Source organism: Equus caballus, chromosome 16 (genome assembly GCF_041296265.1).
Source record: "Equus caballus isolate H_3958 breed thoroughbred chromosome 16, TB-T2T, whole genome shotgun sequence".
Taxonomy (NCBI): domain Eukaryota; kingdom Metazoa; phylum Chordata; class Mammalia; order Perissodactyla; family Equidae; genus Equus; species Equus caballus.
This window is the reverse complement of record NC_091699.1, coordinates 68971755-68998415: the sequence shown is the minus strand read 5'-3', so window position 1 is coordinate 68998415 and position 26661 is coordinate 68971755. Positions and strand designations below refer to the sequence as shown.

At 41.3% G+C, this 26661-nt stretch overlaps 1 protein-coding gene across 3 annotated transcripts in view; it reads left to right on the top strand.

The window, feature by feature from the left end:
- Nucleotides 1-26661, top strand: part of RARB (retinoic acid receptor beta) — a 694360-nt gene that overhangs the window by 585860 nt on the left and 81839 nt on the right. For all 3 annotated transcript variants that reach the window (XM_070239010.1, XM_001494115.6, XM_023620840.2), the window contains one exon: nt 9812-9953. In XM_070239010.1, the coding sequence (XP_070095111.1) occupies nt 9812-9953 (142 nt within the window). The remainder of the gene's footprint in view (nt 1-9811; nt 9954-26661) is intronic.

The following is a 26661-nucleotide window of genomic DNA, read 5'->3' as shown; positions in this document are numbered from 1 at the left end:
TTTCGGTGCATTTTCTCAGTAAAATAACTGAGAATTAAAAAACTTAAAATGCGTTGGCTTCTTGCCCTGTTATATTTAGAGTAATCGTGATAATAAATTGGTAACTATGGTTTTCACTGTGGAAGGGCACGAAGTAACTGACCCGAGTAATCTAGAAAACAGATGTCTTTAGTTGGTTTAAACTCTCAAGACCAGATTTCAAGAAAGCTATGTGGAGCCCAGTGAAATCGTCCATTTTAGAGTTTTTTCCTGCCTTAAGTTTTTCTCCCTACTATATCTCAACTCAAATTCTTGAGAAGAGGGGAAGTGGTCCTAAGATACTGTATTTATAATATTTAACCTGCTACACAGAAATTCTTTGGATAACAGATTAACTGCCTGATCTCATATTCTTCACCTTCTTTCTGATTCGCTCTTTATTTCGGTGGCTCCCAAATAGGGGTTAGAGATAGCTAGGAGGCTTATGAATGAGCTTCTGGGCACCCTCCTGAGATTGCACCTAAATATTTACGCTATTTGGGAGAAAATATCATCCAGTTCTGAAAAAATTCTTTGTATTCCTCCTGTTCCTCCTAGTCCCCTTTAAAGTCCCTTATCCATATGAGAAATAAAGCCCAGTAGTAGAACATAAAATGGCTCCTGAATGGTTTTCCTTTGCGGCACTTGTTGGGGTCATGGAATTGCTCAGAAGCATCCCAGGGGAGTCCTGGGGGATTAGCGTGATTGTGGCGGACTTGTTTAATTCTGTCTGATCTACAATCTCAAAACTAGCCTTCAGGTCAACCCAAGAAGAGAGACTACCCAAGACTTCCACATCCTCACCAAGGAAAGAGGTTGGAAACCTTTGCTATAGATGGTATTCTGGAGCCAAGACTGGCTACTTAATTTGCAGGAGCCAATGCAAAATGAAAATGCATGCCTCTTGTTCAAAAGTTTCAGAACTTCAAGACAGTGACAGGGAGCAATAAACCAAGCATGAGGCCCTTCTGAGAACAGGGCCCTGTGTGGTGGCACAGGTCCCACACTGGTGAAGCTGACCCTTCTGGTAACAGATCCCTTCATTTTTTGAAAACAGTCAGTTTAACTAGTTGTTTACTTGCCTTATGAAACTTTCTACCCCAAAATTTTGTTTTGAGATTATTGGCCACAAAAGTTGGTGGATTAGCTGCCTGCCAATTAGGATGGGGTTATAGTAATCAATCAGACCTATATGATAGCTGATCACTTTAAAAAATTTTCATTTTGTCCAAGGTCATGTTTTGGAAATGTAAAAAGACATTTTTCACCTAAATTAAAAAACATTTTCTTGGGGCTGGCCCCGTGGCCAAGTGGTTGGGTTCGCGCGCTCCGCTGCAGGCGGCCCAGTGTTTCGTTAGTTCGAATCCTGGGCGCGGACATGGCACTGCTCATCAGGCCACGCTGAGGCGGCGTCCCACATGCCACAACTAGAAGGACCCACAACGAAGAATATACAACTATGTACCTGGGGGTTTTGGGGGGAAAAAAAATAAAATCTTAAAAAAAAAAAGTTTTCTCCAACTGATGACTCTCTTCTTACTATTGGTTTTCTTGTTGTTGGTTTTCAGTTTGTATTACCTAATAGCATTGCTTCCTAGATCATCTTCCTCTAAAATAAAGAACGTTGTGAACGGAATGCATTGGCTTGCTGCTCTTTCTAGGACATCAAAAACTTTGGAAGTTCAGACCTTGATCTCTGATGTTGTGAGTTCAGGTTCTCAGTTAAGAACATGGGCTGCCGTTTCATTTGTATTCCCAGGGAGTTTTAATTAATTGGGGATTAAAAGGATTGAGAACATTGGCCTCTGGGTCCAACAGAGGTTGAGCTCTCAGGGGTTCACCTGACAAAATCCAGGAAAATGCCATAATCACACTCTTCCAGAAAGATTAGTTCTCACAGAGACAGTGTTTTTGCTAAATCTGTAGTCATTGCCTTCTTTAGAACCATGTTTCTAGGCATCTCTCAAAATATAGGCTTGCCTTTCTAACCTAGACAAGAGTGGATGTGCCAAAGAAGCTTCTGGTCTGGGGAGTTGAAAGGAGACAGCAAGGCCTAAAATTCATGGTCAGGTCCCTCTTAGCAGGCAAGAGGTGCTGTGGAATAATGGACCTTCCAGAAGCCATGGCTTTTAAACATCAGAGCACTCCTATATTCACTGTTGTTATTTACTCATCTTTACTAAATGCGCAACGCTGGGACCTTATTCTGGCTGGGATTTTTTTTTTTTTAAATAACTCTAAGGCTCTACGCCTTGGGACAGCTGAACTTTTTCACTTGGATTATGAATCTCATGCTATTTTCCTTTTCATGGCCCAGGAGTGTGGCTCCCTCCCTAACTTCTTCAATGCTCTTTGCCTTTCGTTCATACCCATGCTCCCTGCTTAGGAGGAAACTCTCTGTTTGTCATCAAAATAGTAGGCTGTTTTTCTACTTTCTCCCTCCCTCTCACCCATTGTCTTTCAGTGGGGTGAAAAGGTCTTCACTTTTCTCTTTCTCCCCCCAGATCTTGCTATTAATAACTTTTCAGACATTGTCACGCATAGACTTCCACTCACTCCGGAGGCTGTTTCTTATTTGTTTAAGGCAACGTGTTTCCTGGTCTGAAAACCATGTTTCCCAAAGTAGCTGGGATGGAGTTAGTCCACACTCATCTCCCACTGGCAGCGTCGTTGCTTCTAGCTGGAAGTGGGAATTGCAGCTCTCGGCTGGCCTGGGGCTGCTCTCCGCCATGCCGCAGCCTTGCTGGCTGGGGTGAGTGACTACCTGGTTCCTTTTAGATTGAGATGGGGTTGAAATCTTTTCCTTCTAATGACAGAGGAAAAATGACTTAAGTAACACACCTCACTTTCTCTTTACTGTGGAAGAAGAAATTACCCTTTTGAACTTTGCAAGGGATGGAAGTTAACTCTGCAAAAGCCCAGTGCAAACAGATGCGCTTCTCACACTACTTTTTGGGTGAATTTCTCCTGATCCGGTGCTTCTTATGACTAATATGGTGCCAAGTGGTCTTTTTAAAAAAAAAAAGAAAGTTTTTACTTAGTGCCTTTCTTCAGACCATCGTGATGCACCCCACACATCTTAAACATGATGTAAAAGGCTCTACGGCTAAAAAGCAACTTCCATTCAAAACACCACAGTGTGAATTCTCACAAGCAACTTTGTGGTTAAATATGAGTCAGCAGGCTGCACTGCTATTTCAGAAATCGGGGATTCTTGGGCTGCATTCCTGCCTAGACCTGAGGGCAGGCTCAGGGTTTTAGGTATTTGTGTTGATACTCAGAGCTCACTATCTCCTTCAGTATGTGTAAAATAAATGCATGATGAAGTCAGTGATTCACAGCTTCCTGAACAATCTTAGCAGAATATAATTCTCCCTCTAGGCCTCTCCTGCACCCAAGAGTGAGTGCCTCCTCAGTAAATGTCTAGAACGGCCTTCAAGATCTTCCCCAGTCTGAACATCAACCCACTTTTCCAACTGTGTCTTTCTCTCTCTCTCTTTCTCACAACCCTCCCTCCCCACGTCCACCCCCATCACTCCCATCTCTACCAGCCTGGACCACTGGCCATTCCTTGGGGGAAAGCTTGCCATTTCAAATCCTACCCTGTCATTAGAGTTGAGATCAAGTGCTGACTCCCTTCCAACTCCTTTGAGTTCCTGCGGCCTTTGCTCAATAAATATTTTATGAGTGGCTACTGTACCTACCAGGCACTATACTGGGCACTTTTTTGCTTTCTGCTTCCATTAATGTTCTCATCACGCCGTTTGGTGGCATCTGCTACATAGTGTTCATTTGACTTACCATTCCTGATAGATTGAGAAAGGAAAGGAACCATGCCTTGTATATCTTTGTATGCCCCAAGAGAGCCTGCCACATCTACTCTAGTTAATTGGCATTGAATGAATGAATCAATACATGAATGAATATAGAGATGGCCTTTGGAATCATGACGTTGTCTACCCACAATAGCCTACATTGTTTAGAGATTCAGAAGAGTGTTGTATCCTATTTGGGAATCTTTATTTTAAATACAAAATGTATATTGGAAATTGTCCAGAAGGAAGCTTTGGAGAAAAAGAGGTTTTGTCAATAACAATAGCTCCCATTCATTGGGCACTCACTATGTGCTGGGCATTGTGCTAACACTTCATATGATTTCCTAATTGGCTATACTTGGTAATCCCATGAAGTAGATACTTTTATTATCCCCATTTTACAGATGAGAAAACTGAAGCTTTAGCGTAACTCACTCAATAGTTAGATAGTAAATGTCAGAGATGGAGTTCAAAGCCACATGTACCTAGGCTAAAGCCTAATTCTTAATCACTAGGTCAGTATCTCAACTAACAAAAATCATCCTCTTTGGGAGAGGGTGGAGAATATGATGTGTGATAACTTCTAAAAACTAGAAGGTAAAACAAGATCCATGTATGGAAAAAGTTACAAGAATTACATCAACGATTGGAGAGTATTAAAGGTGGGACATTGGCCCAATTTATTCTCATATCAAAATCTGAAGAAGGGAGTGGAATGAGCTACTGTTCTCCATGTCCTTTATAGATTTGGGATTTAGTCTACCAAGGGAATTATGAATTTTAGGTATTTAGGTATAGGAAAATGGTTTAAAAGAGACTGTTATCTTTTCTTTTGATTTAGGATTGTTTTTGCACTATAGGTAATAGAAGATTAGTTAGAACAATGGTACTTCATATCCCAAAGGGGGAACAGAAGTAATCTGAGGACGATACGGGCATTCCATGATTATTGCTAAGACAGGAACCAAACAGCTCTAAGATGTGTGTGGCCTTCTCTACCATATGAGTGGCTTTGTTTCCTTTTTGGTTGGACCCCAACCAAAGAACCCAGTTCTTTGATAGCAAAAATAGAAGAACATGAGGTAAGAAAGGTTGAAAAATCCATGGTTAGACAATGCTTGATTTGGTTTGTGATGCAGATCTATCTTCTCGATCTAGGCAATTAGAGTGCTAATTGTGTTATTGGCTTTGACTATCACAAACAACAGAAGTCATGATTAACCAACAGAAGTCCTAATCGACTAACCTGATTATAGCTCAAATCAGTGGATTGTCTAACTTTAGAGAAATCTGGTTGTTTAGTTTCTTAAGTACGAATAATATCATCCTCAAGGAAGACTTTATTATTGAAGAATATTTTATGGAATTAAGATCTAAAACATCCAGGACTATCACTCTGGCTCTGGCTATAGCTGAGGACTTCATCATTCATTCATTCATTCAATCAACATTTATTTATTGAATATCTACCATGAGCCAGGTTCTGTCCTAGCCCTGGGGATATTCAGCTGATATGTACCAATACAGTTTTATTAGGTGTTGGAATACTGAAAAACTCTCCTACCAGCTGTTGAGTAATCATTGCCTTGAATCTTTCTCTCCCCCTACCTAAGCCCCCTGTCTTGATTCCAGGAAAACCATGTTAAGCACTGCCTCAAGACCACCTTGAAGCCCACCAAACTGCCCTCTTTAGTTCTGGCGAGCCGGCCCTCATGCCCATCCTTTTCCCTTGTCAGAGAGGCCTGGATCCCAGCAAGGAAGATGTCACACTTGGTGGTGGTACTGTGACACCCTAATTTGGAAATCCATCATGCCCATTCAGATCCCTGAGCCTCTGACCACTGGCCACAAGCTGGCATTCCCATGTCACCCATGTGACCTCTGAGTGGACAGTGCTATTGTTTAATACTTTAAATATGATACTTAAATTGGTGTAATATAGAAGGAAAAGCAAAATACCCAGGTTTCCTAGAAGAGGAAGCATTCATGTGTGCTTGGGTCAGTCAAAGGCGGCTTCTTGATGAGGTCACATACATCTTGAAGACCTGATGGAAGTTTTCTGGGTTTACTGAGAAAAAGATGTTCCAGGAAAGTGAAAGAGTAAAATTATGGTGTCAGCAACCCTAGATTTGGTGTCAGAAAACCAGACCAGGAAATGTACAGCCATGAGCCATTAGCCCATGGGCCAGTTATTGAAGCACCCCAGCTTCCATCCAGCCACAGATATCTGCCTGGGGTCCCTCACAGAGGTGGTGATGACTCAGTTCCAAGATAAATGTAAATGCCATCTGAAAGCCCTCTTGTTGGTGTCATTTAAACCCCAAGAGCGTCCCAAGAAATTACTGTCATTGCCCATTACAAGCAGAGGGTCTCTCCTTCCTCAGTCTTCAGACACCACCTCCTCCTAGGCCATTTTCTTTCCTCACTGAAGCTCCCTCATCCTCACTCTGAAGCCATCCCAGCCTGTCACTCCCTGCGATGATGACACACTTGGAATCCCGGAAATTTATAGCTGGAAAGGATCTTGGGAATAAGCCACCCAGCCCCTCACGTAGGAGCTGAGAGAGCGCAGCCCCCTAGGTTTGTGATTTGGTAATAATGAGACGCTGCCACTCAGCACCTTGACTTCCCCTCCAGGGCTCTTCCTCTACTGCCTCCTACCTCCTCCCTCTTCTTGGGTTTGCTCCTGCAAACGGGACTAAATCCTTCCTCTATGCGCTCAGCTTTTCAGTCTTTCCTCCTCCAGATGCGTCTCTATCCATCTACTGGCTTCAGGAACTGTCACACTTGAACTCAGGACTTCTAAAGCCCATTTTTGCATGTGACAGTTTTGGGGTACAGTTTTGTTCCCAAAGTGTGAGGCTCCCAATTTTAAGTGGGACAGATTCATGGCTTTAAATCAATTAAATTACACAGTGAGAAACTTGTTGATTTTTCTCTGAATTCCTCAAAGAGAAAGTCTCAAATCAGTGTTGATCTGTCTCCAACGCTTGCTTAGCTCGCTTTTCAGCAAGGAGTGAGGAGGCCTGGGGCTTCAAGCCTTTAGCAGGTCCAGTATCCAGTGAGAGTGAAACAGCATCTGATTATTGTTTTGTTTGACTTTCATTTTATTTATTTTGTGAATGTGTTCTAATATTGACAGGTGGTGCTAGTTTTCCAAATTAAGCCAGAGATGAAAGGTTTCCATTTTAAATAATGTCAAAAATAAAAGGAAGAGTCAACCTAAATAAAAATATTAAGTAAATAAAATTTGGGTGGCATGGGCCTATGATGCAAGACTCTCACACACACACACACGCAGACACACACACACACACCACACATACATACATGCACATGCATGCATATACACGCTAGGTCCTCAAAGCAGTGGTGTATGAGGAAGCAAGTTTTCTATATCTACTGGGGAGAAAGAGGATTTGTACAATATAAACCTCTCTTTGGCCTCAGAGAGCATTTCTGTTTACCCAACCCATGTATAAAAATACCTCACAGCATATGTTTTAGTCAGCAAGTATTCTACCATGGTGGAAATGATTTACTGAAACTTAGACCTTCTCCTGAAATCTAGCTGAAAATCTGATTTGGAAAACTAAGAAGTCCTATTTAGTTTCTGCTGTCGTTGATACTGAACCACACTGGCTAGATAATTAGTGACATATAAAGTTCTGTCATTCTGGTTTCTTCTTTCATTTGAGCATCATGAGATTGTTTTTCTCTCCTCCACAGTCACTCACTAAGAATTTGCTGATCTGAATATTCGGTTTTTAATAAATCAAGGAGGTCACCTCTGTCCATACCTCCCTTGCTTCACACATGTGAGAAAGACTGTATCTTCCATCGTGTCCGTGGTTTTTGCCAAGAGAGCTATGAAGTTTCTGTAAATTGAGTTTGTACATCTGGCAGCCAAAAGTGTCCTGTAGGTGTTTTTTGCAGGAAGAGATGTATTTTGAGGTGACCACTCTGCACAGATTCTGTTAGGGCTTAAGAGTATTTGTAACCTGTTATTTTAGATTCTGAGCATATTTGTAGCTCCAGAGGTATAAAAATAAACTGCGTTTTCTTAGAAGATGTGTATGTCTGGGATGTGACAGGAGATGCACCCTTAAACCAGATTTCCAGGCGTTTACAGTTGAATCATGCCAGTAAAAATATGTTTATTTAGACATTAAAATCCTAGGGTGCCCACGTAAATATCCTAAACAATGTGTGTTACATGAGCTTCCTTTGCTAATGTGCTTTCGCTTTGCATGTTTTTAGTTCTGGCTCCTGGAGTGTTAATGTACTACAGGGAAAGTTGAACTCAGATGGTGAGTCTTATTTGCTGTTCAACACATTTGGTCGTGTGTTTCTTAGATTCAAGAGAATTGTTTCTAATGTAGGTAAAAGTCACATCTCAGTTGATAATGTAAAACTCCTTGCTTTTAATATTCATAGCAACATAGAGATTTTTGTTGGGCAGTAAAAGGGAGAAAAGACAGCAGGTACACCCTTCACTCCCTATTCATTCATCTGTGTATTTAACAAGCATCGCTAGAATATCCGTTGTCTGTAAAGCTGTGTGATAGAAACGGGGAGGACAAAGAGAAGGTCGGGATACTGTGCTTGTGGAACCTAAAGCCTGCTTTATTTTACCAGTGTTTCGCAAAAATCAGGATAAATTGCCTCTTTTGTCAAAATATAATTTTCAAAGTGTTAAAAAAAGCAATAACTCATTCAAATATTCAGTAAGCACATGTTGAAGACTTATTTAACTCATTAATGAGGGAACCACTAGGGTAACAAAGCTGTTTCAAAGGAGGATATGAGAAAAATATATGGGTAGGTATGTAGGATGGATGGGTGGGTGGGTAGGTAGGTGGGTAGCTGGCTAGATACATACATACACACATGCGTACATACATGTGGTGAAAGGAAAAAAGAATGCTGAAATAAGATTGCAAAGTTAAATACAAAACTAGTTAATGTCCTACAAGGCAATAAAACAATAATCTTTGGGGTTATATTTCAACCAGGCAGAAATCCTTTGCACACCTATACTAGACAAATATTATTTGTAATTTACCAGTCTTCTACAATTTTTGCAGAGTCTGAGTCCAATCAATAGTAAATAGTAACTCAAAGTTACGTTTCCCAAGAGCGTTAGATGACTCTTAGGTAAGCTTGTCAGTCAATGCTATAGCACAACGCTGCCCAGTAGAACTTTCTGGAATGATGAAAATATTCTGTATGTATGCTGTCCATTGTGGTAGCCACTGGCCACATGTGGCTATTGAACGTTTGAAATGTGGTTAGTGCAAATGGGGAATTGAATTTTTACGTCTATTTAATTTTAATTAATTTTGATTTAAATAGTCATGTGATTAGTGGCTATTATATTGGACAGCACAGCTCGAATATGCCATTAAATGGGCAGCCTGTCATTTTTCTGCCTTGTTTCCTGGGTAGGATTTTTTTTTCTAAAGACTTGGTAAATTAAATCATATTTTAACTATTGTAACAGGAGTTAAATATGTAAAAGAATTCAGAGAAGACTCTTTTGAAAAGACCTAATTCTTTCATGAATCAAGTCATTTCTTTTGCAAAGGTGGCTTCTCTTATAATGAGTTTCTTGATAGTGGACTCACCTGCAGAGAGTCTGGCCAGCAAGGGAGCTGCTTATGAAGCTAAGCCTATCTGGAGGGAACCCAAATCTGCATTATGTTTTCCAAGTGAATCAGCTGGGGATTAATTTTCCTTTAGCAAGATAATAATGCTCATGCCTAGTTTTGATTAACAGGAGCTTTCTGGTTTGCCATGAAGGGAGAGCTGACTATTAATATTTCACGAGGATTTTTAAGGCTTAAATAAGTTAACTTCGCTGCTGCCGTCACTTCATTACTCAGAACGAGCAATCAATGCATTGATAAGGTTGGCTTTGATTTCTCATGAAGCTCAGTAGTTTTACTTAGTTTTCTCATCCTCTTGCTTGCTTGCAGGGGTTTTTCCGCAGAAGTATTCAGAAGAACATGATTTACACTTGTCACCGAGATAAGAACTGTGTTATTAATAAAGTCACCAGGAATCGATGCCAGTACTGTCGACTCCAGAAGTGCTTTGAAGTGGGAATGTCCAAAGAATGTAAGTGGAGTCTGAAAAAAATTTTTTCCCCTTTGCCTTATCTATAAATATGGTTTGCTCAGCTTCCAAAATCAAGTTGTGGAGGACGTCAACATGTGGAATTCAGACATGACACTAATGATAGATTGCCAAGGGTAGGTGGAAACAGAGATGTCGTGAAAATAGAATAACTGTGGGATTTTCAGATAAAACTTGAGTGGCACTTGGTGAAAAGGCAGGAGTTGGTTGTCGTGGATGGCGGGTTTGTATTCCAGAGCAGTTACTAACTCACTGTGTATTTTAGAGACATGAATAACTCAAGCATATCGCATAGCTGCTCAGAGACTCCATTTCCCCATCTTGACAATGAGAATAAAGAGTTTTGCCTATATTGGTGAGAATAAAATGAGACAAGAGACATGAATATTAACAGTAGTGATAATTTGCCCCTTTTTAGAGGAGGGGAAGCATAAAACTTTTGTTGTGGAAGAAACAATTAAAAATTTGGTACGTTGGCCTTTTTCCAAACTTGATTTAGCTTTTTTCCTCCCAGCCACCCCCTCCTCCAAACGATTATACACTTTATGAAGGCAAAAGAGAACATTAATGAATTAAAAATTAGTGGTCCCTTAACACCTGTTGATGGGGATTCGAAGTATACATGCTTTAATAGAGGCAGAGTATATACACCACAAAAAACTTCTTACTTACATTCTCTTTTTGGTGCTTTCAAATGTTGGGAATGAGAAAGTGACAAGCAAGTGGCTTGGCCCAGACAGGCCTAAGGAAGATGTAGGGATGCGTGCCAGGTGAAGCATTTAATGGGATTGCTACCTCTTCATTCATCCCATCACTCCGGGATTTGGTGAAGTCAAACTGTGAGTGGGACACTGGGCCAGGTGCTGTGAATGAAGGGACTCTGGAGATGCTTGAGTCATGGCCACTGCTCTCTAAGAAAAGCCAGGCACCTCAACCACAATCCTACAGTGGGGTTTGAAGACTTATGTTAAGGTCAAGGGCTCTTGGGTTTTGGAACTGGGAAACATGGCCATTGTGGGGAAGACTGAGGAGGGAAAGCCCCATAGCCAAGCAGCATTGGTCTGAGGCCATCCAGCTGGCAGACTGGCTCTCTGCTGGGAGCTACTACTCGGGGATGTTTTGTGGTGGCCTGCCCAGCATCCATCCTATGCCTTCTCCTTTCTTAACTATACCCAGAGCCTAATTTGCTTTTCCACCTCTTAGATTTCTACACTTCAGGGAGAACTTCAGGTTTGGGATCAACTCAGTTGACTCAAGCCAATCAGAATATTCAGTGTCCCAGCCACAGTCGTTGGTTCATGGTGTGAACATGTAACCTAGGCGAGTCCAGTGAGAATGAATTCAACACTCATGCTTATGATCCATAAAAGAAAAAAGTGATAAATTAGACATCATCAAAATTGAAAACATCTGCTCTTCAAAAGACACTGAAGTTAACGAAAAGACAAGCCACAGACTAGGACAAAATATTTACAAATCACATATCTGATAAGGGACTTGTGTCTGGACTGCATAAAACCTCTGAAAACTCAATAATAAAAAAGCAAATAACCCAATTAAAAAAAAAAAAAAAGCAGAACTAGCCAGTCTCCTTCCAAAATGCCAATATTATGAGAGACAAATGTAGGCTGAGGAACTGCGGCAGATTAAAAGCGACATGACAACTAAATCCAGGGCGTAATCCTGACTGGATCCTGGATCAGAGGGAAAATAGCTATAAAGGACATTATTGGGACAGTTGGTGAAATTTGATTATGGACTGTAGATCAGCAGATAGCATTGTATCAAGTTTTACTTTCTTGACTTTGATCATTGCACTATTGTTATATAAGAGAACGTTCTTGCTCTTTATATCTGCAGCTAGCTCCCCATGGTTCAAAATATATGTGTGTGTGGAACGGGAGAGAGAAAGAAAATGTGGCAAAAAATTAAGAATTGTGAATCTGATGAAGAGTATACAGGAATTCTTTGTACTTTTCTTGCAGCTTTTAAGCAAATTTGAAATTTTATCAAAATAAAATTGCCAAACAAAACAAAAGAGTCATACTTAGACGATTGGGACAGAAGTGCCCTCCCTTCCAATGCACATGAGTCAGGAAGCAAGTAGCCCCAAGGACCCCTGGTAGTGAGCCTCTAACCTCAAGGGGAGTCAACTGTAGGACAAAGCAGGCCCTGAGGATAGAAGAGTGGAAAATGGACAGAAATCAGGCCCTGAATGGCATCATTGAATTGCTAAACCAACCGACCCTAAACCTCTGCCTCCCGATCCTTTTATTATATTTGCCAAGAAGTACCCATTAAGGCAGTTGGATTGGGGTCTGGTTCATAATTAGGGTCCTGATGAACAAGAGTGGACTGGGTCATCAGACAGGGAAGCATCCTGCATGTGCCATCCCTTCTGGGAGGGTCTTTTTCCTCTGGACATTATATCTGCAGATGATGGGCCAATTGACCACATTTCAGCCAGTTCCCTTTGATCCCTCTAAACTTTAGCCCTATTGAATTACTTAAAATCAATGAATGTGAAGATATGAAGCTAATATTCACTTAGCTCAGGCCCCAGATCCTACCACTGAAGAGAAAAGCAGGATGTTGACCTGAAATAGCCAGATTATTTAGATGTATAGGTGAGACTCATAGGGTGATCACCTAACGCTCCACTTTTGGGCTGACAGTCCGTAGACGTGGATGTCACACTGTAGTTCTGAGGGAGAATTTCGGTTCAGGCCAGAATTATAAATGAGTAAGCCAGATGTGGACTCAGGGAAAATCAGTACTTTTGCATTTATTTTGTGTGGGCTGGAGACCCATTTCCTGCTTACAGTACTTAAAACCCATATCCTGCTGCTCTGTAAAAACTGGCAGCTTGGTTGGCAATTAAAAAAAATAATGTTTACACCCACAGGAAAACTCTAGTTTCAACCCTCAAGGAACTTATCACCTTAATTAGATTGAAAAATATAGAAATGGGAAGCAAATAGGATCATTATGCCCAAGTATACAAAAATAAATATATTTTCTTTAGAAGGAAATTGAAGGGGAAGAAATAAACACTTGGAGTCTAATGGAATATTTTTAAAGTTGAAACAGAAGGAAGTAGGAAAATATGAGAATCAGTAACCAATTATACCCCAGTATACGCAACTGAAACGAACCCAAGAATAACAGGGACTCATAGAATGTTAGAACTGAAAAGAGATCTTAGAGATTAATTTTCACTCACCTCTCTCATTTGACACACAAGTACACTAGGACCCAGAAAGATGAAACGGTCTTCCCAGCAATCCCCAACTGGCTAAAGACCAAGATTACAATTCAAGTCTGCCACCCCTCCTTGCCATGCTTTCTCTGTAATACCAAGGGTAGCAAGATTTGCATTCAATTCTAGGCATAGGTCATGTCAACTCATTAGTATGTGTCAACTCTTTGGATGCAAGTGACAGAAAACGAAGCTCAAACTGACATATGCTAAAAATCAGCACAGTCCAGAGGAACACAGCTGGATCCAAGACTCATGTTTGTTTTCAGGGCATTGTTCCTGCTTGTCTCTCACAGCTGTTTTTTACAAAAGCATTGCTTTTGTTCCCTGAAAGATTTTCCCTATGGCTAATAAAGATGGCTACCAACAGCTCCAGGCCAATAGTTTACCCAGCCAAAAGAGAGAGGCTTAGACCCCGATCTTTCCATCAGTGCCTAGAGAATGATTCACACTGGCCTAACATGGATCTTGCCCCATCTATGAACACATTGCTTTTGGAGGGGAGGTAGCACACTCTGATTGGCTAGGTCTGAATCATGTGCCAGGATTGAGGTTGACCCCACCCAAACTGCATGGACCAGGAATGTGGGAAGAAGTGTTCCTCAGGAGGGCATCAGAAGACAGGAGGCCAAAAGTACCTATGTCCACGATGATAGGTCAAGTCCCACAGTGCTGTTTCCAGTACATTCATCTTATTGTTCATGCTGTGGGGAAAAGAAAGAGAGAAAGAAACCTAAGAATCATATTATAGTATTAGCTATCATAGACGGGGTGTTTTCTACGTACCAGGCACTACATTAACCCCTATTTTATCCCATTTGATCCTCACAACAGCCCTATGAGATATGTCAGTTATAATCTCTGTCTCCCCATTTTTAGGGGGCAGATATGGAAGCTGAGGCACAGAGAGGTTGATTAACTTACTCAGGGTAACAGTAAGGGGACCTGCTGGGATTTGGACCCAGGTAGTTAGTAATATACTGCATGCCATAAAAAGCGGCTTTAAAACTCTGAGTTCCCTTTCCACTCTACTTTATTGCCGGTGGTTAATAAAACAATGATCACACTCCTTGCTCTATATTAGAGATGTGCCCCATAGAAAATCATGTGCAAATTTAATTTTTATAGATGGAATTTGGTTTTCAATGTATAACAAGATTTACTAGTAAAAGAAATCCTTTAGTGTGGCCCATCAGAAAAGCAAGATTATTTCTTCGTTTTTCTGTTGTGTAAATGCTGGTGGGTATACCTTATATTTTCCAAGGGCTTTGTACAAGTAGGGGAGCCTTTTTGCAGAGGCGTAGCTATTTGTCAGAGCATGGAATTTGAAAGCAGCAACAGCGAGTGAAAAAAATCGATTTTCAGCAGCATTCTAAAAATGGTAGAGAAATTTATGAAGAACTTGGGAAGGAGGCAAAGGAAGCAAGATGACTCGAAGTTGAGTGATGAGCTTCTGCTGGTGGGGTGGGAGGCTAGTAACAATGTCGGCAAAGGAAAGTATGCGGCAAAGCCCTAAAATAAAAACAAGAAATAAAAAAGAGAAACAATAAATGAAGACATAAAATTTGGGATTGTGAAAGAGACGTCTGGACAAGCTTATGATGCAGATAAACAACTAATTGTCCATGATGGGAAAGGAGATTTAAGACGATGCTGCTGAGAAACCGTAGGAGTGTAGAAAGCCCGGCCGTATGCCTTTGAGTCAGTTACGGAAACTCAAATGAGTAGTTCAAATCTTTAAGCCAGGGATCAGCAAACTTTTTTAAAAGAGCCAAATAGAAAGTATTTTTGGCTTTACGGGCCATGTGATCTCTGTCTCAATCACTCAACTCTGCTGTAGCACAAAAGCAACCATAGGAGATATACAAACAAATAAGTATGGATGTGTTCCAATAAAACTTTATTTACAAAAACCAGTGAAGGGCTGGGTTTGACCCAAAGGACATAGTTTGCTACTTCTGGTTTCAGTGGCTCACCCAGTGGCCAAGTATGCCCCTTATGGCTGCTCTGTGATCTCATCTCCAGCTCCTACTCTCATCTCCTACCAATAGACACCCCAGCGTCCAGCCATACTGGACCACGCTGACCCTCCAGCCTCTGACCTCCATGTTTCTGCAGTGGCTATGCCCTGGAATTGGGTTTCTACCTTCTTCTCCTTCAGCGGAGCCTGCTGAAATGTCACTTCCTCTTTGAACCCTCCCTTGAACGCCACACCACTCTCTAGGCAGTTATTCATTCTTCCCCCTGTGTTCCTGTGCTTTGAACTGACCTCCATAAACCACAAACTTTATTATAACGTGATTCGTCACACCCCAGTGAGGCTCCCCGGCTTCATTGTAAACTCCTAAAAGGCAAGCATCTTGTCTTCCTCACCTTGTAGCCCCAGAAGTTAGCGTGATGCTCTGCTCAATGAGGTTAGATTGCTCAAGTGGTTAATTGTGGCTGTCTTCAAAGACAATCAAATCCAGCATCTCCCTAGCTGTACTTTCTGAAAAGTTGTCAGACACAGAACAATTCTGGGTATGCATCCATTCAACTGTTCGTCATTTGCTTATCTGCTGCTTGCCCAGAACAAGTTGTTCAACTTCTTTGGGGTTGTGTTTTCTACCTGGATAAGAGGATCATTAGTATTGACTGACAGCCCAGGCATGATGTGAGAACTGATGCTTTTAATTCTGCTTAGACAACAGCGTTTCTTCCGGCTGCTTCCTCTTACCAATTCCCTCCCCTGAAAGACATTAGATCTTCTAATGTGTTTGCTGTCAAAAATGGTTGAACTGAGCAGGCATCTTTTATAGCTGTGCATGGTGAAAGCCCAGTTAAGTTGGAGAGGCTCAAATGGAGAAATGGTGGGATTTGTGGCTCACTTTTGCCAAACCTTGGCTGCCAAGTTACTCAGTGACAAAAGGAGGGGATCCACAGATAGGCTAGACACTGGGGTCAGGAGGCCAAAAGGAAAATAGAAGATGAGAATAAGGCCAGAATCAAGACATGTGTGCTGTGATGAAGAGAAAGTAGTGGACTCTGGATGCTTCTAACATTTGACCAGGTTCCCGTGGGCCTCTGGGCTTCAAGATGGGATCCCCACCACTGAGTGTCTGTAACAAACACACTTGGGAAGGTACTGTGGCTACCACCCCCATTCTGTTTTCCTGTCTGAAAACCACTGGCATTAATTCACAAAGGAACCTCTTTATATTGCTCTTTGAGCTTATGTTGATGTGGTGCGTGCTTCTGAGTGGTAAGCAAAACATGTCTTTGATTTTGTTTGAGAATGCTGTTTAGTGTTTATTTCACAGCATTTTTTTCCATGACAGTTTCATAAGTGTGTTTGTAGAATAGAGCAATGGAATAATCTCTGAATTTAAGAGTCCCTAAGCACTCATTGACACCTTCTCATTTGGGGCGTGTTGAGCTTAAAAACAGCTTTTTATAAAGTCTCTAAATTCCGATTTATCCTTTAGACATGAACGTCCCCCTGGGTCGACTGGATGGAATAAATGTGTTGTGTACAGACACTTAGATACTTCCATGAGAGGTTTTAGTCTATGTTTCTTTCATTTCTCCTTTAGTGTTAAACTTACATTAAAACAAACCTTCTGGATTAAAGGCACTTAACCTCAGTTAAAATCACTTTTGTTGCTGCACAAATTATATTGATGTGCTCACTGGTTCTATGACTGGATTTTACTGGCTTAATATAACGAGGAGATTCATATTGTAGGTTGCCCTGTGTACTTGGAAAATTACATAAAAATCATCATCAGGGCACTTAATGTCTTTCTAATTTTAGTTTATTTCTTCATTTGTTCCCATGTTACATCCTCGCCTGTTAGCACGTTTCCAGGGTTCGCTGTGATCATTTTGTTCTGTTCCACAGAAATACAGCATGAACCCCCCCCACCTTCTCCTGCTACCCCACTGCACACAAATCCCCAAAGAGCGCCCCAAAAGTGAAGGAAAGGCTGGGAACTTCATATTTTTCTGTCTAAAAATGTCATGGAAGCTGGAAAATAAAATCTGCTGCCCCTTTCCACTTGCCAAATGTTAATGTTTTCCTGCATCTGTCCAGGAGATAAAAAACAAATTCTGTTTGGGCACTGGCTGCCCAGTGACGTCAGTGCCACTGTGGGACTTGAAGCCCATTAACACTCAGACTGCAAAGGAAGTATTAAAATTCCTTCAGCTTTACTAACACATTTCTCCCAAAGCTTGTCTCCTGGAGCACATTCTCACCTTAGAAAAAGGAGAAATTTCCATTCCAAGCAGGACCAGGCAGAGGAGAGGAACAAAGGAATTAGCCTGGGCTGGGTTCAGATCCGTCCCCACCCTCTAGCTATCTCATCTTGAGCAAGATGTGTGATTTCGCTTTGGTGGAACCAGCTGACCTACAACATGGAGATTATCATGGCAACCTTGCTGGATTTGGGCATTGGACCTCATAACGATAATGCATTTAGCACCGTGCTTGGCACACAGTAGGTGCTAAATAAGTGCTAGCTGTTCTCTCAGGTTCTTCCTCGGGTGGTGACACAGGCTCCGTTCCGTGCTGCTGGTGCTGCTGCCACAGCTGGTTTTATTTGAATAACATCAGCCTTAGTCCTTCTTCAGGAGAAATATGAAGGGCAGAGGCTCTGTTTCTTCTGAATTGTTAATAACGCCACAGTGTAGATGTACAACCGCAAATATTATGTCGCAGCATTCAAAATAAAGCTTGCAGGCATAGTTTCCAAAATAAATATCCACCTTTCTCGGCTACTGTAAACCAGGAGGCAGATGGCTCATTTGCCCAGAGATACTGGACATGTGTAATCAGAGAATGGGACAGGATCCTGGTATCGTGGAACCCAACTCCATGGGGAAAACCGAACTGGGGTGTTGGAAAGGATGCCTGGCCTCCCTCCTACATGAGTCAGTTCAAGGTGAGGCCATCTGGGTCTCCTGGGCAGAGCCAAACCCGTGCTGAATCACCAAGGATGCAAAATCTCCTTCCCTCCCAGCATCCTCCTTTCGTTGCCCATTTGGCATCTTCCATCTCTCCTCATCCTTTATTTGGAACTCTGTGACCTGCCTTTCCCCTGGATCCATCATCTCCTCCCCTATCCTAACCAAATCTTGTCACCCTTTGGCCTCTTCACCAGCACTGCTTTTGTGGTCAGCCGTCGGGGAGGAGGGCTGGGAGGACGTGGTGACAATACGAGAGCTGATGGTCACAAAGTGCTTTATCAACCACAGAGTCTCCCAAGACTTCGGACCATCCCATGGGGCAGGGAGGACAGGAATAGTATTCTGATCCTCAGTGTCCTGAGGTTCAGAGAGGTGAAGAGACCTGCCTAAAGTCACACTGCTGGCTTCAACCTGTGGATCCTAATTCTCGATATAGACACAGTAGAGTTCTGTGTGCATTTAACGCTACAGAGTTTTCAGTATCTTCACTCATCTTTGCTCCCGAATCACATAGTCTGTCATTTACATGTATGATTTGATTTGACATAGGTCCTAGTTTGATACAATCTTTCCCCAAGTGTAAACTCTGCACACAGTAGTGTGAAACATAATTTTAGGGAGTATTGAATTTAGCATGGGATAATATCAAATCATACAGTGATAAAGTTATTCCCTTTTCAATATTCATTCAGTCTTTTTATTACCAATGAGAAAATCTCAGTTTGATGCCAGAACGACCTTAATTAATAGCTCTTGAATCTTTGGTAATCCCTCTTTTTCTTTTTGGTGAGGAAGATTGGCCCTGAACTAACATCTGTTGCCAATCTTCCTCTTTTTCCTTGAGGAAGATTGTCGCTGAGCTCACATCTGTGCCAATATTCCTCTCTTTTATATGTGGGATGCTGCCACAGCATGGCTTGATGAGCAGTGTGTAGGTCTGTGCCTGGGACACAAACCTATGAACCCCAGGCTGCCGAAGCAGAGCACATGAACTTAACTGCTACACCACTGGGCTGGTGCCTAGTCTCTCTTTTTAACAGAGAGAGGACAGGCATCTGTACCTAGTTAAGACTAAATTGTATTTATTTTCAGGGGTGTGCAAACTGTTCCTTAGATAGCCAGACAGTACATGTTTTACCCTTTGCAGGCCATTCAAGTGTTTGTTGCAGCTACTTGACTCTGCCACAGGCAGACAGAACAGCATGCACCACCCGAGGCTGCATCACATGATATGGGCCTGCTCAGTGGTCAGTGGCGGCTACTGCATGGGGCATTGTGGGAAGCATGACAGGAGGTCAGTGTCCTGGGCAGGCTGGGGCAGGTTGGGGCAGGCTGAGCCAGCTGCGCAGGGCTCTGCCCCCGCTGATACACTTGGAGCTAATGCTGTTCTGTCTGCCTGTGATGCCCATCCCCTCCTCTCCCTCCTGCTCATGCTTCAAGCTGCCTCCCTCCTAAACACACACACACTTCTCTAACGGCAGGGAGCACATGAGGGTCACCCCAGTGTGACATGTTAGTGGCGCCTTTACTGGATGACTTTGAAAGTCAAACTTGTTTTTGAGTCCAGGAGGTAGGAGGTTGTGTGTGTGTGAGAGAGAGAGAGAAAGAGAGAGAGGAACATAGAGATGTTCTCCTCACTGGCTTTGAACATCTTGAGGGCAGGTATGGAATCTCATTCTTTTTTGAGTCCTCAACCCAGTAAGCCCATTGCCTTCTACTTAATAGATATTTCTCAGTTGGACCAGAGGGAAAGAGGACTTGAGGAGTAGAGATTCTGAATCAGGAACTTTCGTCTGACCTTTCCATGAGTTAGAGATTTGAATTAATATATTGATATAATGAGCCCGTTTTTACCTTTGTCACCATTTTGCCTCCTTCCCTAATTTGCACCATGTGAATAGGAGCGCGTTACCCCTTTCATGACATGAAGTCTCAGCGTTGTTCGTTCCGTGGTGAATGTAACCAGATGGAGCTTATAAACAGGTCCTAACAGAGGAGATTTGCTTTCTCTCAAAACTGTACGCACAGACACACCATATTTCATCAAATCTATAATTTGTTAAGGCGCACTATTATTTTATGCACCACTAAAAAGAAAACAGCAGCAATTAAACTAAGATACACTGAAGATTGTGAGACAGGTGGCAGTTTCAGAGAGGGAGAGAGGGAGAAACCAGATATGGGCCCTGTAAGAATAGGAAGCATCTCACGTTCTAGCCTGGAAATACACTATGTTTTCATCTTGAGCTATTTTTTCATTCTGCTTTAAATAGACATTGATAAAACCTCAGCGCCCAAAGACAATCCCCAACACAGAGTTGGCTGAATAAATATGCAAGTGCTTCTAAAATAGCTGGCAGAGAGCCCTTTGTTTGGAAACAAATGTCTCCGTGAAAATAGCAACCCGAAATTCTCCCGCGGTCCCTGTGTTCCCGGGCGATGAACATGGCCCTTTAAGTACCTTCTCCCAGTGACAGCAATTCTCTGGAGGGTGGCTACCTAAATTGCCCAATAAATCCATGCATAGAGGATGGTCTGGAATTTGCTCTTCCTGGAGTGGCATTGAGCACTTAAACCCGTCTCTTCTCCCTCTGCCATCGCAAAATATTAACTATCACAGTTAGCTTATTTCTCTCATCCTTCTCCCTTTAGAGCTGGAGAACAGAGAGTTGAGCAATTATCCGATGAACTAGATTAATGGAGACAGGCATCTTTTTAGTACTGGGACCAAGGAGAGTAAATACCCTCCCTATTTCCTCAAGAGGACCGTTTTTTTTTTTTTTAAAGATTTTATTTTTTTCCTTTTTCTCCCCAAAGCCCCCCAGGACGTAGTTGTATCTTCTTCGTTGTGGGTCCTTCTAGTTGGGGCATGTGGGACGCTGCCTCAGCGTGGTTTGATGAGCAGTGCCATGTCCGCGCCCAAGATTCGAACCAACGAAACACTGGGCCGCCTGCAGTGGGGCACGCGAACTTAACCACTCAGCCATGGGGCCAGCCCCAAGAGGACCGTTTTTGTCCCACAGACACGCTTGGTTGTTCCAACACTTCATTTCATCAACATAAAAAATCTTCACAATTTAAAAAATTTTCTGATTTATTTTCAAAATGGTTTTAGGACAGAAATCTTCCGTTTTGATGGTGGAGAATGCAAACCCTCCATTTTTCTCTGCCTGTTTTTTTTTTGGGGGGGGCATGTTTTACAACATCACTTGGGCAGACTTTTAAACATTATTTTGATTCAGCAACATTGTTTAAATCTTAAAATAGAACTAAGGAATTTCACTGGCGTTTCACAGTGGACCTGCTTATGGAGCCAGTCGTGATATGGCTCTTCCAAAGGGAAAGATAAAAGTTGCTTCTAGTAAACTCTGTTGACTCAGGGAATTTAATGAGGACAGGAAGAGAATCAAACCCAAAATGTAATGAGTGAAGGAGTCCCGCTTTGTGTCCTGGAAGTCTGGGGACAAAGCGCTTGAGCAGTTTTAAACTGAATGGAAACTTGGCTGTGGCGCCCTTGGACTTTGAGCTCTGAGAAATGTGAAAATATGCAGGCTCTGAATGTACTCCCGGCACCCCACCAATGGATGCGGCCCAGAAGTTCTTTCAGGAAGAGAGACTTCAGGACTTCCTCCTGGCCCCAGGGACTGAGCAAGCACTTGGAATGTGGGCCTTCCCCACACTTGCCAGGATAATGATGGGATCCAGGTCTACAGAATGCAGAGCCCCATTTTGTTTTTACAAATAGTGCCCTTTGCATGACTTTATGTTCCTGAATAGAATTATGCCCATCAAATTGAAATGTGGTGATTTACTCTACCAGAAAGGCTGACGTTAGAAGCACTGACATTATAAAGACTGACAATACCAAGTATTGAAGAGATGTGAAGCGACGGGGCCTCTCATTCATGGCTGGTGGAAATATAAATTGAGCCAAAGTTTGGAAAATGGTTTGGCAATGTTTCCTAAAGCTAAACATACCAGTGTATCCCAGTAATGCTCCTGGGAACATCCTCAAGAGAAATGAGTGCATAGGCCTACCAAAAAATATCTATAAGAATGTTTGCAGCAGCTTTATCATTATAGCCAAAAGCTAGAAACAACCCAGATGTCCATCAGCAGTAGAATGTGTAGGTAAATTGTGACATGTTCAAAGAATGGACTATGCATAGCAATAAAAAAGGAACTAACTACTGGTAAATACTACAGCATGGATGAGTCTCATAGACATAATGTTGAATCAAAGAACTCAGAAGAAAAGAGAACATTCTATATAGTTTCATTTGTATAAAGATTGAATATGAGCAAAACTAATCTGTGTGATAGAGGTGAGCATGGTGGGTACCCCCTGGACTCAGAAGAGGCCCATGGGAGCCAGGAGGAGTGCTGGACAAGGTAAACCTTGGTTGGGTAGACACATACCTATGTATGTATGTTTCACCTCAATCAAAAAGAAAAAGAGAGGGGCAGGCCTGGCGGCACAGCGGTTAAGTTTGCATGTTCCGCTTCTCGGTGGCCCGGGATTCGCTGGTTCCGATCCCGGATGCGGACATGGCACTGCTTGGGAAGCCATGCTATGGTAGGCATCACACTATAAAGTAGAGGAAGATGGGCGCGATGTTAGCTCAGAACCGGTCTTAGAAAAAAAGAGGAGGATTGGCAGCAGATGTTAGCTCAGGGCTAATCTTCCTCAAAAACAAACAAACAAACAAACAAAGAAAAAGAGATTGAAATGTGGAAGTAGTGTTGAGAGGGCTATGGATGGCCATTCCTTCCTGTGCATAGAGAAATTGCGTTATCACAGATGAGAAGTGTAATATCCTCTCATTGGAGGAATCCTCCTCCCTTTTAACACATTAAATTTCTGTGAAGGTGTTTTGACCTCTCTGCCTTTTGCCTTTTTCTCTGATTTGGACTTTTCTCACTTGTAGCTTTGAATGCTGAAGGAGTACCAGAGATGGGTGTTATCCTGATTTATTCTGAGTTCTCTGAGAATGGTTATGTAACACCTGTAATTGCAGCAACCCACCTAACGAGCTTTTCCCTGTGGTGCCCTGCACTGCAAATTAATAGCCCGTGGATCCATTTACAGCTTGTTGTGCTTTGGAAAACTATTTCAGCCCTCAGATAATAAACAGCTTAAAAAAGAAAGATAATAAAAGAATTGTTATGTTTAAATGTGAAGCTACCAGTAGTGTCAGTAAATTCCTCTCAGATATGTAATGTAATCAAAATGTGATTTATGAACTTGTGTAGATTCTAGGTTAACAATCAGTTGACTATCCCTTTTTTTCCATAATTAAAAAACATCGAGAGAAGATATTTTTTCATTTTGATTCATTCGTTAAAGGCACATGGGGCTTTAGATTAGTAAGTAGCCAAACTGACACTGGTTTAGAGAAGTTAGCAAGAAAGTTTGGCTGGTAGAATAGACAACCTACATTTTTTTACAACCATCAGAGTAATTTCTCTGTGAGACTGTTCACATTTAGAGAAAAAGATCTGGATTTACAGAAAGATCATTTTAATTTCCTTGTCGTTTTTATTACTTGTTAAAAGTGCTTAATATATATTGACTGCAGAAGACAAAGCAGTAAAAAGCACAAATCCTTCTCTAAGACCAGTTAGGAAGATATGACCAGTTTATTCAGTGTCTGAAATTTAGACATAAAGACGTAGAACTTGTGGTTTGGTGGGATGGTGTTTTAAAACGTTGATATAGGGTATGAATATCACTTTAAACATATCAAACTAATGGAAGTTTTATTTCTGAAAAAAGGTAAATATAAATAAACTCTGACCCTTTTTATGTAGATATATTTCTCTCTCAATGCTACCTTCAAAGAATCCAAGAGAGCTTACAAAAGTATTCTTAAAAAGATTACATCTCTACAATAAAAAGACAACCCAATTAAAAACTGGGCAATGGATTAGAATAGACATTATTTCACCAAAGAAGCTATATAAATGACCAGTAAACACACGAAATGAAGCTCAACATCTTTAGTCATCAGGGAAATGCAAATCAAAACCACGATGAGATGCCACTTTACACCCACATCAAAAAGATAGACAATAACAAATGTTGGCAAAGATATGCAGAAATTTGAACCCTCACACACTGTTGGTGGGAATATAAAATGGAAGAGCCACTTTGGAAAATAGCTTGGTAGTTCCTTAAAAAGTTAAACATGTAGTTTAACCACATGACCTATCAATTCTACTCCTGGGTGCGTACCCAGGAGAAATGAAAACGTGTTCACAGAAAAACTTGACAGAAATCTTTGTACCAGCATTATTAATAGCAGCTATAAAATGTAAACAACCCAAATGTCCACTAATTGATGGAGATACAAATAAAATATGGTATATCTGTACAGTGGAATATTATTTAGCCATAAAAAGGAATGAAATACTGATATGTGGTAAAACATGGATGACCCTTGAAAATATTATGCTAAGCGAAAGAAGCTAGACACAAAAGGCTACACATTGTGTGAATTCACCTGTATAAAATGTCCAGAACAGGCAAATCCATAGAGACAGAAAGTATATTGGTAGTTGCCAGACACTGGAGTGATTGGGGAATGGGGAGGGACTGCTAATCAGTTTCTTCTTGGAGTGGTGGTATTACAACTTTGTGAATATATTGAAAACCACCAAATTACACACGTTAAAGAGGTGAATTTTAAAGTATGTGAATTATATCTCAATTTTTAAAAAAACAACCAAAGAATTAGAAGAAATGTTAGGCTAATTGACTTAAGGGAAAATAAACCTGGGAGTCAGATTAGCGCACTGAGGTGTATACACACTAGACGAGGGCTCCCATTTGGTTCTGGTGTTCCTGGTAGAACAAAAAAGGGACCAAGTCAGTGGCAGGACTCTCAGAGTCCACGAGATGAAAACAGCCTCATTGTCAGACGAATCACAGATTTTCCAGATCCTGATGTTGGAGATGAATGTCTCCCATGAGTCCTTATAAACGGAGCACCAGGAGTCGTCATTTAGGATGTCCTTGACATTTTTCGTTGCTCTTCCTTAGGACATCCCTCCACGTAGTTAAATCTCATCTGTTTTCTAAATTGGAATAAAAAGGGGATAGGAAAGCAAGACAATCTTTATGACCGTAATCCCCCAAAGAAACAACTATGGCCATGACATTGAAGACAGCACAATAAAGATTGTCACCTCAAACCAAGGCTTGGCTCTCCTCATTCCATTTCAAGTTTTGTAACTTAAAAGCTTTCTCCTTCAAATACTGCCTTTCTGGATATCTTCTCAGTTTCTATTTGATTTTCCCTTTTAAGGCAAACCTCAACTATATTTGAGAACATATTTCTCTTTATTAAGGTGTAATTTATGTGTCTTAATGGCACAGACCTTAAGTGTACTGTTTAATAAGTTCTGATAAATATATATGTCCTCCTAACCACCTTCCAAGTTAAGATATTAGGAAGAGACTATAGGAACCTTCTGGGGTTGGAGCCTTCCATATCTTGATTTCGGTGGTGGTTACACTTAAGGTAAACTCTTCTGATGTCTATCACCAGAGATTAGTTTTGCCTGTTGAGCTTCCTGCGCATGGAATCACACAGGCTACACTCTTTGGCGTCTGGTGTCTTTCATTCATCATTATGTTTATAGCATTTTCCCATGTTGCTGCATGTGTCAGTTGTTTGCTCCTAATTTGGCTAAATAGTATTCCATTTTGTAGATATGCAATTCTCACCTTAATGGATGTTTGGGTTGTTTCCATTTTGGGGCTATTATGAATAGAACTGCTATGAATATCCTTATACATGCTTTGTAGGGGACATAGATGCTTATTTCTCTTGGGTTTATGCTGAAGTTTAGAATTGCTAGGTCATAAGGACATGTGTGTTTAATTTTACAAAAAATGGCCAGTTTTCCAAAGTGGTCTTACCTACCATTTCACACTCCATCAGCAATGTATGAGAATTTCAGTTGCTCCACATCCTTGCCAAACCTTGCCGTTTCAGTCTTTTTAATTTTAGACATCCTACTGGGTATGAAGTGATATCTCATTGTAGTTTTACTTTGCATTTTCCTGGCGGCTAATGATATTGCATTTCTCTTTAATTTAACAAAAATTCCATCTATTGTTTAATTAGAAAATATAAAACAAAACTATGCAGAATTTGATCTCCTATTTGTAAAAACACCTTGTTTGGAAGATACAACTTAAAATGTTCAAAGCTATTGTTACATTCTTTTTTTAGCTTATCTGTATTTTTATTTTATTTAACATTAGCGCTCATTTGTTAGTTGTGTGATAACAAAAAGAAGAAAAGCTATTTTAAAAAAAGAGGTTATCTGTTAGATTGATCGAGGTAGAACTTCCATTTTCCTTGTTGTCTAACAAATTTGGGCTAAGTAACGTTGGGTATTGACAATGCTTTAGAAGGAAATTATTGAGAAAGTAGATGCCAATATTCTTTTGCCTTTGTCTGTTGGTTTCCCCAG